We start from the raw sequence: 18,554 nt of genomic DNA, 5'->3' as shown, positions 1-18,554 counted from the left end.
CAGGTATTTTTCTCGAAACACTTGCACAAATCAGAGGACTCTAATAGGGAACGCAAACAGCCCACAACCTGCAATCTGTCTAAATGATTAGACAGACTGAGACAGCTGATATCAAAGTGCCTACTAATAGTTTACCAATATATGTTCTTGTGCTACTTCATGATGACTTTTACATAAGCAGATTCCTTCAAAGGAAAAAAAAAAGTCCAAGTGGTTTTCTAAAACTACATGCCATACGAGAACACTGTGGTTAGACTTACACATGGCAAGGAAAGTTTTGAAAAATGGGAAATACCTCAGTCTGACCTTCATGGGCACTGGTCTCATGAGTGACTCGGATAGCCTGTAATGAGAACACAAGGAATTAACAGGAAAAAAATGACCGTGTCCAACTTTCTAAAAGAAAACAACAATGCTAAGTTTTAACATCTAAAGCTTTGTTAAGAAACAACAAATCGGAAGAAGTTTAGGAACAGTTTAGCATTACATATTTAAGAATGATTTCTGAGTAACCAAATGAATTGCTGTACTTTCTAACCCACAAATCCCTGAAGACTTAGGAAACTGAATATTTGATTATTTGTAATTTCCAGGTGTTAAGTGGGAGTCATTTAAATTATTTGTTAGAACTAACACTTAACACTTTATTCAACTGGGACTAGAATAAAGTAAGCATCTCACAGATAGAGACTGAAAAAGCTGATCTCATCTGTTTCTCCAGGTTACATGCTCCTCTGCGGCTCTGGCTGTAGTTATGCTTAATCATGCAGCTTCAGTCAGCAGTTTAAAAATGTGGAGCAAAAAGCATGCATTTATCAGAAGCTAGAGATTTCAGTTTTCTGAACTTAAGAAAAAAAAAATGCCCTTACAGTACCCACTATTAGCAAACATGAAGAAAATGGGCAAAAGTAGTCATTTTCGGGTGAAAAGTACAACCTTTATGAATGGCAATTTGGCAATAAGTATCAAAGCCTTAAAAACATGCAAATTGTTTGATCCAGCAATTTCTCTTCTGGGAGTTTCTGTATTTACATATAACTGTACATAAGTATATATAATTAAGGACATTTTCAAAGATTTAGCTACAATAATATACCTTGTAGTATTTCTTTCAATAGTGAATAAAGAGGAAAAGTATTAAATTACCAACAATAATTTATTGGTAAAATAAAATACTGTACAATGGAAAGCTATGCAGCCATTAAATGATGATGTCAAATATATACTTACTGGTATGGTATACGTTTGTGATAAGTTAAGTGAAAAAAGCAAGTTATAAAACAATATTACAGTGTGATCAACTTTTTGTTTTAAAAACTTGTGTATATACATATATACTCCCTATAAAAATATTAATAATGGCGGCTACTTCTTATTGGTAGGATTACTGGTGACTTTTATGTTGTTTAATTTACTTTTGTGTAAAATAAAGATGTTTTATGATCTGCAGGTTTTTTAAAGAAAAAACAATTTAAGATAGTCAAAGTAGGTTAAGAATGGTAAAACATGATGAAATCAATGAATCTATTGGACACAAACTCTGTATAAGGCATTTTTCTAGCCAAATAATCTGTACATTATACTCCTCCTAATTCCAAAGAACTTAACATCTACCTAGTAGTGTTAATTAAAGTTAAAAAGTCCTTCAAAAGAAAAATAAGAGTCCAAAACCAGTAAGATTTAAATGTCATTCTAAAACAATTCTATGAAATGGTACAAGTAGATTATGTCTTCACACAGGCAAAAACATTACTAAGCTGATAGAATAGCTAACATATGATCTGACATCTAGCCTTAAGCCTTTGTTTTTTCCACTGGTCTTAAGCCTTGTTCCAAATTCCCAGTGAAACACACACAGGGCATTGGCAGGCATCTATTTACTATGGGGAGGGAGTGGTAAGGAACAGTCAATCATAAAATATTTAAAAAATTTGTAAATCAACTTTTTTTCTGTCATTGAGCTCTAGATGTAGAAAAGAAGTGGCAATTCATCAACATTTATGGATATTTCAGGTAATGCTACATGAAGTACAGAAGGTCTTTTTTAACGGACACAATAAAATCCATAATTGCTCAAAACTAACGTTTCAAGACAAACATCCCAAAAGTATCTACAATCCCACAAAACTTTGCCCGTAAATGAGATCGAGACAGAAAGAAGGTACCGACGTCATAGTTCTCTAGGTATCTGGCTCGTTCTTCAGGGCTCATTGACACAGACTCCTCTAGGAATTTTTTCAAGGTTGATCCAGATTCTGAGAATATTAAAGAAGATAAAATTGAGAAGGTTTGTTATCTCAAAGACATTGATATATGAAAATACTAGAAGCATGCTCTTTTTTTTTAGATAAAAACCCTTTCACTGCTAAGTTGGGAATATAAGAATACTGGGATAAATAATAGGCTCTAAGTTGTTTGTGAAACCTCTTTTTATCAACATTATAAAAGAATGGGAAAGATTAATATTTCTTCTAACAGTATATACATTCCCACTAGGGGGAAAAAAAGAAGAAACAGAAAGGAAAATGCTTTATTTGATACTTTAAAAGAAAGAACCACAGCACCACCTACTGCTCAATAAGTCAACTCATGACTTCTGGTGGCTGGGGTTGGGGGGAGGTGATGGACAAGCAGTAATAAAAAATTATTTACCAAAGTGCATCTTGTCTTTATTGTTGGCAATAGCATGGATGAGTCCAATTGTTCCGCAGGCATTGCTGATTGTTTGCTTCATGAAATATACTGATGACGTAACATCTTGTCCCTGAGACTTTATTTTTTCCTCCTCCTCTGTTCTGAATACTTCATACTATTAAAAAAAAAAGTCAATAGTCTACTTATGAAAACAATACGTTAAAAAGTACTCAAACACAAAACCAGGAAACTTCTAAATACCCATTAATGGGCATTTGGTTAACATACTACGGCATATCTTAATGGAATCCTATAAAGCACTTAAAAAAGAATAAAATAGATTTATATATTCTGACTCAGAAATCTGTCCATGATTATAGGGTGGTTCTAGGTCAATATATATTACCATGGTTCTCATTTATGTTTTTAAAAAATATACTTTATGCATGCATTGAAAAATCTGGAAGAGTATACAAAAATTTAACAGGTTATCTCTGCGACCATAGATTACTGGAGGACTTTTACCTCATCTTTAGAATAAAACACTCTTTTCTTTACATTTCTATATTGTTAAATCATACTGTACTAACAAATTCTTAGCATATTGTATTCATAACAAACGTTCACCATTATCTATAATAACTGATTTAAAAACAATATGGGAATAATAAATGTCAGAAGTGTGTGCTCTACACCTGACTGCCTAAGCCCACATCCTGGCTCCATTATTACTTGCTGCGTGATTATTATTATTTCACAAGTTACTTAATGACTCTGTATCTCATTTTCCTAACTGTAAAAAAAAGGTTAAAAAATAATAAAGAGGTTAAAAAACGAGTGACGAGAAGGAGGAGGGAGAGAGTAGAAAGATGATTTTATTGTTTTGTTCTATAACGTTCAGAATCCAATAAAGTAGGAAATCTGCAAACTATAGCCTAGTGGCCAAATCTGGCCCGCTGCCTGTTCTCATAAGAAAAGTTTTATTTTTGTATTGTCTATGGCTGTTTTCACACTAAAAAGCAAAGTACAATAGTTTTACCACAGACTCTGTAGGCCTGCAAAGTTGAAAATCTTCATTATCTGGCCCTCCACAGAAAAAGATGGCTGATCCTTGCAATTAAGGAAACAAATGATGTCTACAGTAAACCCATAATTCAGAAACTGCCTCTAACAACAAATGTATATATGCCTTAAAAAATCATTTTTATGGGGGCACTTGAGTGGCTCAGCCAATTAAGCATCTGACTTCAGCTCAGGTCGTGATCTCATGACTCGTGAGTTTGAGCCCCGTGTCGGGCTCTGTGCTGACAGCTCCGAGCCTGGAGCCTGCTTCGGATTCTGTGTCTCCCTCTCTCTCTGCCCCTCTCCCACTTGTGCTCTGTCTCTCTCTCTCTCTCTCTCTCTCTCTCTCAAAAAAAAAATAATAAACATTAATAAAAATAATAATTTTTATGAATTTGCTTCAAAATCAAAATTTTAATTTACATTTTCAGAATAAATTCTGAATCATTAATTCATTCATATGACTTTAACTGATAAAAACTGTAAAAGATTCAATATAGTAAGCTTATGCTGAAATGTTTATATGGTCCTACAGCTTAGTTTACCGTTGTTTAATATCAGTGTTCTTTGCTGACAAAGCAAAATGAGATTTGGCAACTTCTCAAGATTTAACATTTAAGAAGAAAAATCCTAAAATGACACAGAGCAAGCATAGGAGAAAAAGTTATTAACAGCAGACTAAAGTGAAAACACAGGGTCAAGAGACAAAAATATCAGAGAGAAATTTATAGCTTCTTCCCTTGCAATTCATTGGTGAGTAAACACTACAATGAAGCACACATTTAAATCACCATAACTGACTTTCTTTAAATAGAGTAACGAAGTATCCATGACAGTTCTTTTGGTATTAGTATGCTTTAGCCATGTGCAATTACATAATCACTTTCTATATCAGAACACAGAAGACTGAAACACTTTGTATCTCCTAAAACATCCACTAGATACCCTTTGAGTGACTTTAATATGTCCCTTATGAACTGAAATGGAAATATGCCAAATTGTAAGAAACAACCAAACATGGCAGATGCCATTATATTCTTCGCTTTAATATTTTAGAATTGTGGTTTTTTTCTAACAATGGGTCCAATGACCTTTTCAGTACGGGTTATCCACTAAATGAAGAGTCCTACTGACAAGGACAACATGCTTTTTTAAAAACTGATGACCCACTACATGAAGGAGACCAAATCCAATTTATTCTTTAATAAGGAAAAAAAAAAAAAAAAGGTAGGTCATACATCTCAATGTTTTGGGAAATTTCCAACTTGGACCATAAACTCACATTTGTATAACACCAACTAAGAAAGCCTAAGCTTTTAGCTTTTTTTTTTCCTTTTCTTTTCTTTTCATTATTCTTTACAGTTGGGGTCCTGGGATAGCTATTGGCTTACTTTAGTAATAAAAAAAAAAAAAAAAAAAGAGAATAACATTGGACTAAGAGAGTAAACTTAAGTGTCCTAACCCCTCCTCAAATGTCAGAATAATTACAACCTCACCATTAAAAGTAGTTTGGTCTAATAATGGATAATCACTAAGAAATTAATAACTTTGAATTCTATATTACAAACAGCAAATATGAAGAAATATCCCTTCTTTTTTAAAATTTTTTAAATTTTATTTATTTGACAGAGACAGAGATAGTGCAAGAGGGGGAGGGATAGAGAAAGGAAGACAGAGAATCCCAAGCAGGCTCCGTACCACCAACGCAGAGCCTGACGTGGCATGGGGCTTGAACTCAGGAAACCATGAGATCATGACATAAGCCAAAATCAAGAGTCAGACGCTTAACGGACTGAGCCGCCCAGGTGCCCCAAGAAATACCCCTTCTTCAATTAAATAATTTGTTTGGTAGAACTTTAACTAGAAAAGAGAACTATTTCAGTATTTTTTATTTATATTAAACTGAGGCTACTTAGTTATGGCATAAAGAAAATTACCCAGAAATTTCTAGGACTGAACAAAGCCTAATTCTTAATTTCTGTGAGACTTGGCTCCATTTATTCCTGAAAAATACCATGGCCTGAGCATGTATATGACAAAGTCACCAACACTTCTCCCACATCTTCCCAAACATTCACTTCTTCATCTTTCACAGCTACTAAGTTCATCCTATTGTTAAGTTTAAAAATAGAAATCAGAAGGATATAGTCTCAAAAGCTGTTTCACAATGAACTTAAAAATGTTGGTTTCAAAATGCATATATCTATATGACATTCTAAGAAAAGGCTGAAATATGGAGATTTGAAATTAAATATCAAACTCTAAAAATAGATAATTATAATCCCCAACACATCCTAAACCTGCCAATTAAGCTGTGTTTAAACTTAATGATTTCCACACATATCAAGTTTATTCTGAAAATAATGTAACCCCTATCATTAATTATACCTTCCTCCTTAAAGACTTGTTTTTAATTATGGATTGGAAACAATTACACATATACTTAAAATGTGAATATTATTTATTTGTACCTTCTCTAAGACAGATTTAAGATTATTCTAGTACTTAACATTTCTAAAGTATATACATCAAAATGTGACTAAGTGTGATATCGAAACATGCTGAGGCAAACTAATCATATTTTATAAAAGAAGAAAACTACCCAAGTTTAAAAGTCTAATTCAGGGCTTTATTGTGAATTTATAAATCAAAATCTAAATATCAGCTCTTTAATAAAACTAAGTTTCTAAGATGTCCTTTATGTTTTTAATTTTAGAGAGAGAGAGCATGTGAGTGGGGGAAAGAGGGAGAGGGAGAGGGGGAGAGGGAGAGAGGGAGAGAGGGAGAGAGGGAGAGAGGGAGAGGGAGAGAGGGGGAGAGGGAGAGGGAGAGGGAGAGAGGGAGAGAGGGAGAGAGGAAGAGAGGGAGAGAGGGAGAGAGGGAGAGAGGGAGAGAGAGGGAGAGAGGGGGAGAGAGAGGGGGAGAGAGAGAGGGAGAGAGGGAGAGAATCCCAAGCAGGCTCCATACTCAGCCCAATGTAGGGCTTGATCCAAGGACCCTGGGATCATGACCTGAGCTGAAACCAAGAGCTGGACAGTCAACCGACTGAGCCACCCAGGTGCCCCTAAGATGTCTTTTAGATTTCCTCATATTTTTTAAAAATTGTAAAAATGTTTATCTACTTTTGAGAGAGAGAGACAGAGACCAAGCAGGGAAGGGGGAGAGAGATGGAGACACAGAATCCAAAGCAGGCTCCAGGCTCCGAGCTGTTAGCACACAGCCTGATGCGGGGCCTGAACTCACAAACCATGAGATCATGACCTGAGCCAAAGTTGGACGCTCAACCGACTGAGCCACCCAGGGGCCCCTAGATTTCCTCATTTTATGCAAGAAGGGAGTCATTTATTCTTAAAGCAGACCATGTTTTTAACTCAACATTGAAAGAGAACATTACATTTACCAGAGACTTCATCTCAGTTAACAAGTACCTTTTCTGTAATAGGGAAGAGAAGTAACACTGCACACACTGGTCTTGGTACCATGCTAAGAAGTTCAGGATCCATTCCATATACATCAACAAACTGCCAGTTAGGATGTAGACCTAATTGTTTGAGAAACTGGTAAAAGTTGAAAACAAACAAACATTGCAACATTAACAGGGAAATAACATGTATTACTGCACATTTAATATATAAAGTGAATGCAAGGTATACTTATTACTAATGTTCAGCAAGAAAAGTAAAGGTTTTCCACGAATAGGGTGAGAAGAGATAGCAATTTATTTATATTAATTAACAAACATTAAAAGTTTATATTAAGCAAAATCCCTTTTTTTCAAAATCCATTACTTTGGGATTGAACATAATAAGCCAGGACTTCACCAAACACATACAGCTTAGCTTGGTTGATATGTTAAACTCATTTTCACTACAATGACTTTTAAGAAGACGTATTTTAAGTTCTCTCAAATAAACAATTATATCAGATGATCAACACAGTTTATCCTACTTACCAAAAATGATGCCTGAGGTTTAAAGATAGACAGATACCACAAATTACATCAATGAGCAAAAAGTACATAAAGCCAAAAGAGTCCAAGTGATTATATGAATGCCAGAAAATGCTAGAAGTAAACTGGCTTCCTGACCTCTAGTACACAATGAAACCCACTCGACTTCACTGTCTCTTATACCTGGTAAAACGTGTATAACTGAAGATTAGTATTTTTTTAAACTCTTAAGATTTCACAGGAAAATAAAACGTCAGACCCTAATCTACTGCAGAGGTAAAAAAAAGTAATGTGAATAATGTCAATTTCCCAATAAAGTCTTAATACATGTTTGTGTTGGATGAAGCTGATGATTTACAAAAGTACACCACCACAAAATAAGTTTTAGGTGAGAGGGGAAAAAAAGGAGGAGAGGAAAAAAAATGTATTAAAAATGCATCATTATTCCTTACCTCAAGAATATAAGTTATCTACCAGTCTAACACTATCTGAAGTTTGAAACTAAGGTGCCTTGAGTATTTCTCCTTGAAGAATGATCACATGTACTTGGACCATCAATTGAGATCTTATAAAACAAACAGAAAGCATGTTATGTCACATGAACAGTGCCATTAATCTCACATAGTCAGGTTCTGTAAGAAAAGACTTTCCCAGTTAAAGGGCTACTTTCCATCTCTCTGCTTCTCGGCCTGGCAAAGAAACTCTAACGATAATATGGTTGGTCAAAAATAAGGTCCTAGATAGGTTTAGTAAGAAATATATTGAATTAAAAGACTCTTGGTAGAATGTACTCAACACCTATGAGTTTCTTTAAGTCACATGCTTTCCAAAGTCTGAGGCCACAGAAATCAATGGACTCTTCTATAGCATACCTATTCTTCATCTGATTCTACACTTTTAATAAAGTTCACTCAAGTACTCCAAACTACTTCCCTCTCTGTTCTCCACTTTCTCCAAAATCCTTAGTCTATGCCCTTCTCTATATTCAATTTGATCTAGAAACCAGAAAGAATTAAAACTGACCCACAAGTCAAGGGAAGGAACTGTGTCTTTATCATCTTTTTAATCCCATCGTCTAGCACTGTACCTGGCTAACCCAAAGACACTCAAGTTTTATTTGTTGAACTGAAGATCACATCCCTATTTTAACAGATAATCTTGCCATCTGTATGTCTATGGATGTCCATTAAGCTATATTTATCATGAATATTTAAAACATATTCATTTGGTGGCTCAGTCGGTTGAGTGTCCAACTTCTGCTCAGGTCATGATCTCATGGTTCATGAGTTCGAGCCCCGCAACAGGCTCGCTGCTGTCAGCTCGAGCAGGCTTCGGATTCTCTGTCCCCCTCTCTCTCTCTCAAAATGTAAATAAATATTTTTTTAAAAATTTAAAATATGTTCATTTGTATTTGTGTCATGTTAAATAAGGAGGAAAGATATATTTGGCTTCTAATCGAAAACCAGGCATTCATTTAATCAACACAGAACACTGCCTGCCCAGTCTATAGCCATACCACCCTGAAGGTGCCCTGGTCTCCTCTGAGCTTGGAAGCTAGGGAGGGTTGAGCCTGGTTAGAACTTGGATAGGAGAATACTATCTGCCTAGGATTGAAAGCTCTAAAGGGAAAAGAATCATAAATCCTGATAAGAGGATTTAAATTTGTTAATTTTATACACCCCAAAAAGTCATACTGTCATAAAATTATAAAACAGCATGGTACACGTAACAGAGAAACACATCTATGCTGCAAACTGGAAGTAACAGTGAAACATTTTAGGGACAGTCTTACTCCAGGTCAGCCAAAGCTATTAAGGATGAAAAATACTAAGATCCAAGGCAGCCACTATAGAAAGAATGATTAGTAACTGAGGAATGAATGACTACATTAACATAAAAATGGCTACATTTTAACTGGAATCACACTTAAATTTTTACTCATACTGCTAATCTCAAAGAGATTGACATAAAAAGGCCAATCAATATCTATCAAGTACATTTGTTGCATCCTCTGATTCCGGATTGCTGTAAGATTCACACAGGAAGTCATCTATGAATGAAAAAACAAAAGCAGCTATTAATAGTAACTACCTCTGGGAAGTGGAGAAAGGGTGGGGAAGAAGGTCTTCAACTTTTACTTCTCTCTCTTTTTTTTTTTTAATCATGAAGCTGTCCTACTTTGATAATTAAACAAACGCATCTGTGTTTAAAATTATCCTATGTAAATAGAGAATGATTGGAAGGAAATTCTCTAAAATATTGACTGCTTAAAAATACATACATACATACATACATACATACATAAAAATATTGACTGCAGTTAGCTTGGGTGATGTGAACTCAACTTCTTATTTTCCAGTTTTAAAAAATGTGTTATTTTTATAATAGTTATATGTAGTTTGTAAGTTATAAAAATCTATAGAACTGATACACATGTTTTAGTTAAATTTACAAAACTGGGAGAAAAACTCAAAGTAATGACCTTAAAACTATTCCAAAAAAATTTCTCCAGACTACCCACAGAGTATTCTGTATATGCATTTCCAAAGCCATCTCTACACAATAGAAGCATGCAGTTTGCATCAAGCGGGATAAAAGGACTTACAACCTAATACCAATCTGGCCTTTCTAAACATTGGGTAATAACAAAATTCTGACCGATTAGCCCACTAAATTTTCACAATGCCACTGTAATTTTGGCCAATCAAGAAAAATGAGTAATTTAGGATATGTGCCCTTAAAATATGAGGCAACTTTTTTTTTTTTAATTCTGTGGTCCAATGATAAATTTTTCCACCAAATAAACACCATTTAAAATTATTTGTAAATATTTTTAAAAAGTATCATGTATCAGAAAGCATGCTAGAAGCTTTAATATACTTCACCTTTACTGCAAGGAGCAAGGTAGCTTTTATTAGATCCTTTTACCAATGAGAAAACGGAGTCTGGGAGATTACAGCATTGTTCAAATTCACATGGCCAGAACCCACGCGCAAAGCTCCAGGCTGCTCTCATCCCTATTTACTTTTCTTTCACTGAAGTATCTTCTTTTATACGGTGTTCTCTAACTTTAGCCACAATGAACAAAGAGTCTATAACCACCTCTTCCCTCCAGGTCTTTGCACACAAACTAGACTTCTCTACCTGAAAAACTGTTACCCTCTGCCCCTAACTTATAATGAATTCTTCCTCCTTTTTTAGATGACAGTCAAATAACAAAAACTCTGATTTTGTAAATTTAAGAAAACAGAAAAATAACATTCACTTTCCTTTCAAATTTGTTTTAAGCCACTTTTTCTGGTCTTTAATGGCATGCTCAGGGCAGTGACAGACTCCACCTTATTACTCATTTGTTAATGATTTAGATTGTAACAGAAATTATGCTTATTTAGTACTTGATATTACTACTAATAAATATATATAAGCAGTAATTGCTAGAAGAAGTAGAGAGTAACTAGAAGTTAAATGAGAATAATTTTTTTTTATCACCTGATTTTATTCCGGGTAAGTCCTACCTGTAACATGACAAAATATCCTTAGAATGGATTGACAGCACATTAATCAACAAGAAAAATCACTGCTTACCACATCTACTGAGACACATGGTTACTAGTTAATGTCTAACAGTTAATAATGATCTCTATATAATAAATATGTCAATCATTTTCCTACAAACTAGGCATCATTAGAACATAAAACTAAGAGTATAATAACGTATGCAACTACCAAATTGTACCAAGTAAAATACCTAAGATTCCATTAAGTTGAAGAAATAGAGAGTGTGGGGATGGATATTGTTCGGGTTTATCTGTGGCTTAATTTATTCTCCAAATTCTAAGTCAGTTATCAAATTTCTGTTCATTTTCTAGTCTCAATTTTGTCACTAACATATAAAGAATTAAAACCAACCACAAAAACTTTGGTTAAAACCAATCACTTCTAAAATATTTGCTCATTCTGCCCTAAAATCACATTACTTCTTTAATAAATTTAAAACAAACTGAACCCTGCCAAAACAGGCCAGAAATAGTGTCAAATCATACACTAAATAACATCTTTTTCCCTGTTTATGTCACCTCAGACTGGCCTCCTGTCACCAACTAACCTATTATGTTTCTCCTGATGGTTTTGATCACAGTGCCCTATTAATTTTTTCATTGCACTTAAAACAATTGCTAATTGTTTGCTTACTTGTTTATTGTCTGTCTTCCCACTGAAAAGCAGAAAACCATGAATATTTTAATCACCAAAGAATAACCAGCTCCTTCTCAGATACCTAGCATTAGAAAAGGTGCTCCGCAAATATCATTTAATCTATGTGAATAAGTAAATGTGCATGTGTGTTTGTTTGTGTCTCTTTAAAGTGAATGTGTTTTATAGTTAAGATTACCTAGGAACAAGGTCCATTGGCAGCTGGATCACAATATGTAAGTTTCCAGTTAAATAAATTTATATCTTATTAACAAATAATATCACCAAAAATAGTTTTGTCTCTTGATATGGCTAATTACATTGATTGACTTTTGAATGGTGAACCCAGCTGTGCGATCCCTGGATAAACTGCTCTTAGTCATGAAATAGTATTCTTTTTATCCATTGCTACACTCAATTTGCTAATATTTTGCTAAAGCTTTTTAGATCCCATGAAGGATACTGGTCTGCAGTTACTCTTATTATGGCTTGTCTGGTAATGCTGGCCATAAAATGAATTGGTAAGTGTCCCTCCTCTTCTATGTTTATATACAATTGGTATTATTTCTTAAAAGAGTATCTCAAGGGATGCAGAAAAGCCATTTAAGAAAATTAAACATGGATTCATGATAAAAACTCTCAGTAAACTAGGAAAAGAAAGAAACTTCTTTATCTGACAAAAAGCATTTACCGAAGCCCTACAATTAACATATTTAATGATGAAAGATCAAATGTTTTCCACCGAAGGCAGAAAACTTTGTATTAAAGGTCCCAACAAATGCAAAAAGAAAAAGAAATAAAAAGCACACAGATTGAAAAGGAAGAAGTAAAAACAGTCTATTCACACAGAATATGATTGTCTATATAGAAAAATCCCAAAACATCGACAAAAAAGCCACCAGAATAAGCGCATTTGGCAGGGTAGTAGGATACAAGCCATCATATAAAAATCAACTATATTTCTACACATAGCAATGGACATTAGAAATTGTAACTTTAAAACAGTGTCATTTACAATAGTAACAAATATTTAGGTATAAATCTAACAAAATACATGCAAGACCTATACGGTGAAACTACAAAACACTGTTGAGTGAAATCAAAGACCTAAGCAAATGATGAGATATACTATCTTAATGGAATACAAGACTCAACATTGTTAAGATGTTAATTTTCCCCAAACTAAATCTATATATTTAGACACATTTACCATCAAAACCATGATTTTTTTATACAACTTGACAAGTCGATTCTAAAATTTATATGGGAAGGCAAAGTAACTAAAACAATTTCAAAAATAAACAAAGTGGGAGGATTCATACTATTTGATTTCAAGATTTACTACAAAACTACAATAATCAAAACAATGTGGTATCGGGAAAAGAACAGACACAAAGATCAATGGAAAAGAACAAAGTTCAGATACATGGTAAATTGATTTTTCACAAAGGTATAAAAATAGCTTTGGATTAGGTCTCCCCTATGGACTAAATCAGAAGGTGCAAATGATTTCTTCAGCCTAAAGATTTTTCTCTCTTTACAAAGGGGTGAAACTATTTTAAGGAAAAAATGAACAGCAAATTTCAAAAGGGGGAAACAAAAGAAAATTAACATACATATAGAGAATGCCATCTAAAGCACAATATAAAAGATATATGCAGGGTTTTAAGTTTTGTACATCTCAGGATTACTAAAGAGACAAGAGTTCCAGAGTCATTTCAAAAACATAAAATAAACTGCATAAGATGAAAGATTTACTGTCAACATTAAGATAAAGGGCTTCTATCTACTTTCCGTATATAAGGAATTTTTCTACAAGCTTTGAAAACCAAAAATCAAGTATGTGATGAATCATTATTCCTTGATGATGAAAAGGAAAATTATGGGGGGGGGGGGGGGGGCCGGGAACGTACATCAGATGACAAGCTAAAAGGGCCATAAAAAGTAAATGAGCTGATGAGAATTTAAAACAGGTTAAGATAAAATACACCTGAGCAAATCAAAAGTTTATACCTGGTAGCACAATAACTTTTAATGGAGTGGCTGGGAGATGTTCTCGTTTCCCACCCCAAACTTGAACCTTCAATAGCCAGACGAACTTTAAGTGTTTGTAGGTGGGCCAAGAATGGCGTGGGAACTATTATACTGAGCTTTCTATGGTATAGAAACAACTAAATTCCAGTTTTAAGGGACTGGAAGAGAAAGGGGGCGTGGCGGGGAAGAGAAGTGACTTGATGGAGCAAGAGAAGATGATTGGAAGATGATTTCATAGTGCAGGCGGTGGATGAAATTACAAGGACTGGGTGGGCGAGTTTTCAAAGCTTGGAGTCAGGTAGTGTAGACAAATTAGTCACCCAGAAGGTACAGGAGTTGGGAAATTATGGAATTGGCACTAGCAGGAGGCAAAACGAAGAGGGAAGAGAAATAGGAATACAGGGTCAATGTGCCACAAGCCTCAGACCCAGACCCCAGGATGACAGGGGAATGGCCCCAGAGGACGGGCTGAAACAGCCGGGAGCATCTCCAGGAATTAGGTGGTAGGGATACGGCTGTAAAGGGGGCACACCCGTATGAAGCAGAGCAAGAGGGGCCCTCACTGAATCTAATTCCAGATTCCTAGGAAGATCAGAGGTGCAAGCAGGCAGGGAGGGCTCCGGGGTCCCCAGCGACAGACACCTCACTCACCTGGTTGGTGACCTGAAAACGGAACAGAGAACACAATTTATAGAAACAAACTGCTCTGGACTAGCCGCGGCATCCCGCTTCCCTCCGCCCATGCCCGCGGCCTCAAGCCGAGATGCAAGCAGCGCACACCTCGGGATTGGCCTCCAGCGGCAGCCAACGCTGACCCTCCATGGCCGCTCCGCCCGGCCCCTCTCCAGCTCTGACAGCAGCAGCCGCCGCCGCTTCCGCCCCCGCGCGCTCTGACCTGGGACCGTCCAACCCTCCTCCACCCCCCCCCAGGGAGGGGTGCTGAAAAACGAAAAACAGCTTGACAAAACACTCTAGGGCTTTTCTCGTTCCCTGCAGAGCCACACTCAAGTCTTACATTTTAAATTAAGATACAATCGGAGAAGAGAAGAAAGCCACCTCCGTACTGAAAAAGGAAAAAGAATCTGAATCCACAGCTAGCTCCCCTCTCACTTGGACTGTTCCCATCCGAGCCTAGCGCTCGCGTGCTACGCCTGCGCCTTGCGCGGGCCTGGGACCTCATGCTCGCGGGCGCCCTCCCGTTCCTGCAGCTTCATCTGGAGGCGCTAGGGGGCGCGCCACTGAGTCCTATTCTAAGAGCGAACAACGGGATTGCCATGCATCAGGAGGCCTGAAGGCCAGTGAATGCCCAGGAGTCAAGTCCCGAAAGCTCCTTTGCCACGGTGCAGAGGTGATATGTTAGCCTTATCTGCTATTGCAGAGAGAGAGAGAGAGAGAGAGAGAGAGAGAGAGAGAGAGAGAGAGAGAGAGAGAGTCGGGGGGAGGGGGGAGGGGCGTTGCTCTCTATATACCCATTTAGTTATTTATGAAAAAAATGTCAAGCACCTATTATGAATCAGACACTGCACTCACCGTAGAGTAGAAGAGGTGGGCAGAAGAATGAAAAATGGCAACGAAATGTGATACATATATGATAGTGGTAGCATGAGATGTAGAACTGAAGAGACGTGCAGCTAAAGAGGGGAGGTGTGTCCAGAGGTTCCCTGCAAAAGGTGTAAAGCTGGAGAGGGCCCTTGAAATGTAATATGCACTCTACCCCAGGTCAAATCTCTGGAGTTATCATTGACAATTTCGGCTCACCAAAGGGATACCCTCTTAAAACGGTTTCTGTTTAATCTGCGCCTCGTTCTCCATCTCCATGGTTATTGCCTTAATTCTCTCATTTCACTCTTGCAATTTCCTACATTATTGACAAATTAAGTTTCTGCATATCTGATTATGCTCAGAAGAAGTGAAGTGTGCACTGTGGCTGCAGAGCCTGCAAGATTGAAGGGCTTTGGTTGGAGGTGATGCTGGAGGGGTAAGGAGGGACAGTCCCATCAAGACATCTGGGCTTCACTCTGTAAACAGCAGGGAAACACTGAAGGCTTTTAAGCAGGATTTTCATATCTCTCTTCCACCAGCCTGTAAATTCCATGAGGCTTGCAAGAGTGTCTTTTTAAATTCTTCACACTGTTTCCCCAAAGCCTACCCCAGTGCCTGATACATAATAGATGCTCGACAAATACTTGAGGAATGAAGAGAATCATCAGATATGCAGAAACTTAATTTGTCAATAATGTAGGATATTTGCAAGGGTGAAATGATGAGAGAATTAAGGCAATAAACCACGGAGACGGAGAAGGAAGCACAAATTAAATAGAAACCATTTTAATAGGATATCCTTTTGGTGAGCCTAAATTGTCAATGATAACTCCAGAGATCTGACTTGGGGTAGAGTGCATTTACCACTCTGCTCCCAATAGAAGGCATTCAAGGAGAGGAGCTTTTACGAGTGAAAAAAAAAAGGAATAATTTTATTGCGCTGAGTTTGCCTTTCTCAAAGAACTTCCAACTTTCCCACTCATATTCTGGCCACCGATGTTTGACCTCCAAGGAATTTCCAAAACTTTGATTCCTCTTTCTCCTTATCCATCTGACAGATTGCTGTTAAACCCCCCTAGAGTGAGTTGGTAAGTCTGAAATGTCCAGCTCATGATAAGCAGCTATAGTTGCATCATACTTGAGTTTTATGGCCAGGCTTTCAGTGGCATGCCAGGGCTGCTTTTCATATGGCCTGCTGTTAGTGAATGGCCTTGCTCCAGAGCCCTGAGGTTCTTCCCTGTGATTCTCCTGTTAGGGTTACCTAAGACTCCACATACACCCTTACTCACTCACCATGGACATCTCTAGTACCCCTGGATCTGCTGAGACATAGGGCCAAACAGCAAGGCAGCTGGCCTTTCCGCACGGACTTGCTGCAGAGCACTGTCTTGCTCAGGGACCCCCTCAAACCGTCAGCCGTCCATGTTACCCAATAAATGTGTTATAGCTGTAATTTCCAGGGTCACATATGCTGCTCTCGAAAAGCCAAAGAGGCCCAATTACTCTGCCTCTTTTCCATTATAGGAGTTGCAAGATGAAGTAAGTTACTCTTCACCTTAAAAAGGTTGTCCCTGTATGCCCCAAACTTTTAGACTCATAACAATTCTGCACTAGAGCCCTAATTTTTGTAGGGTTTAACTTCCACTCTCTGGCATGAATGTACCTATCATCATATTAAAGGGAAGTACTTTTCAGACTTGAATGTGCATACAAAAACATCTGGGGGTCTGAAATGCAGATTTGATTCAATACATCTGAGATGGATCTCAAGATTAGGCATTATAGGCCCTATTTTTTTTTTAACTCTCCCTTCATCTACCTCCTTAAAAATTTTTCCACTAAAGGACAAAGTAGCGTTGATCCCCATTATTCATGGATTCTGCACTTTGAATCTGCCTACCTGCTAACATTATTTGTGTCCCCCAAATTAATACTCCCACAGTTATTTGCAGACATGTGTAGTGGCAAAAAACTTGAGTTCCCAGCTGCGAGTGAACAGGCAATATTCTGCCTTCTTGTTTCAGGTCTCATCCTAGAAACAAGTGTCCTTTTTGCAGTCTATTTAGTGCCATATATTTTTTTTTTGCATTTTTGCACTTTTTATTGATGATTTCAGTGTATATACGGCCCCAAGCATTGTGCAGACATTCTGTCTGATGTTCCCAAACACAAGAGGGCTGTGATGTGCCTTATACCAAAAATACATGTGTTAGATTTGTTCCTTCAGGCATGAGTTATGGTGCTGTCGGCCAGGAGTTTGATGTTAATGATTCAACAATGTATATCAGGTGAGGTGTCTTTAAAAAGAAACACATAAAACAACGTTATGTATCGATCTGTTGATGCAAATGTTATCAGAGGCTCACAGGAACCGATATTTCCCCTGGGAGCAGTGGTTCTGTATTTACTAAAGCAGTATTCATGGTGACTTTACAGACCATAACTACCACAAATAATGAAAATCAGGTGTGTTATTTCTCCACTCCTTGACACCTAGTTCAGCCATGTAACTTGTTTTAGTCAATAAAGTAGGGCAGAAATAATAGCGTGCCTGTTCCAAGTCTAGGCCTTAATGAGCTTGTATTTCTGTGTGTTGTCTTGCATTTCTGCCACTGCCTTGAGAAGAATGTGCTTGGGCTAGCCTGCTGGTCCCAGAAACACAGCAAAAGACACTTGGAGCACAGCGGAACCACCTCAGCTGAGCCCAGCCTAGACTGGCCAACCCAGTGCTAACCCTTGAGAAATGTAAGCTAAATAAATATTTGCTTGTAGTAGGACATTGGGAATTTGTGTGTGTTGGGGAAGGGGTAGTTTGTAAGAACAAACTAATTAGCAGCAACTAATTACTATACCTGCCAAAACTTTAAATAATCAAATTAAAAGGAATATAGGTAATTGATACACTTGCTCAAATTCTAATAGCCAAATAAAGATGTGTAGTTTTACCTCCAGAAATTTTTAAATGTATATGTTAATACAACTTAATTTGTTAGTAAACTGTCCAACTATGTTAACTAAGTGAGATGTTATTATAGCAATGAAACAATAATATATATTCAGACTTAATTCAGGCTTTCTCTTCATAGAAACTTTGACCCTTCTCACGCATTTGTTTGATCCTCACTACAGTCCGACAAGCAGG

At 36.9% G+C, this 18,554-nt stretch overlaps 1 protein-coding gene across 5 annotated transcripts in view; it reads right to left on the bottom strand.

Moving 5' to 3' along the window:
- The window catches only part of UCHL3 (ubiquitin C-terminal hydrolase L3), a 53,604-nt gene that overhangs the window by 27,980 nt on the left and 7,070 nt on the right, over positions 1–18,554 (bottom strand). The window contains exons 1-7 of one of the 5 annotated variants that reach the window (XM_042978431.1): positions 14,651–14,681; positions 14,522–14,533; positions 11,135–11,160; positions 7,125–7,253; positions 2,653–2,809; positions 2,170–2,255; positions 296–343 (exon numbers count right to left, since the gene is read on the bottom strand). In XM_042978431.1, coding sequence (XP_042834365.1) covers positions 296–343; positions 2,170–2,255; positions 2,653–2,809; positions 7,125–7,199 — 366 coding nt within the window. In that variant the 5' untranslated portion in view covers positions 7,200–7,253; positions 11,135–11,160; positions 14,522–14,533; positions 14,651–14,681. Of the gene's footprint in view, positions 1–295; positions 344–2,169; positions 2,256–2,652; positions 2,810–7,124; positions 7,254–8,097; positions 8,204–9,642; positions 9,666–11,134; positions 11,161–14,521; positions 14,534–14,650; positions 14,746–18,554 lie in introns of those variants that run through there. The other 4 variants (XM_007075105.2, XM_042978450.1, XM_042978441.1 and 1 more) reach the window with 4 other exon arrangements.

Source organism: Panthera tigris, chromosome A1, assembly GCF_018350195.1.
Source record: "Panthera tigris isolate Pti1 chromosome A1, P.tigris_Pti1_mat1.1, whole genome shotgun sequence".
Taxonomy (NCBI): Eukaryota; Metazoa; Chordata; class Mammalia; order Carnivora; family Felidae; genus Panthera; species Panthera tigris.
This window is presented reverse-complemented; position numbering and strand designations above follow the sequence as displayed.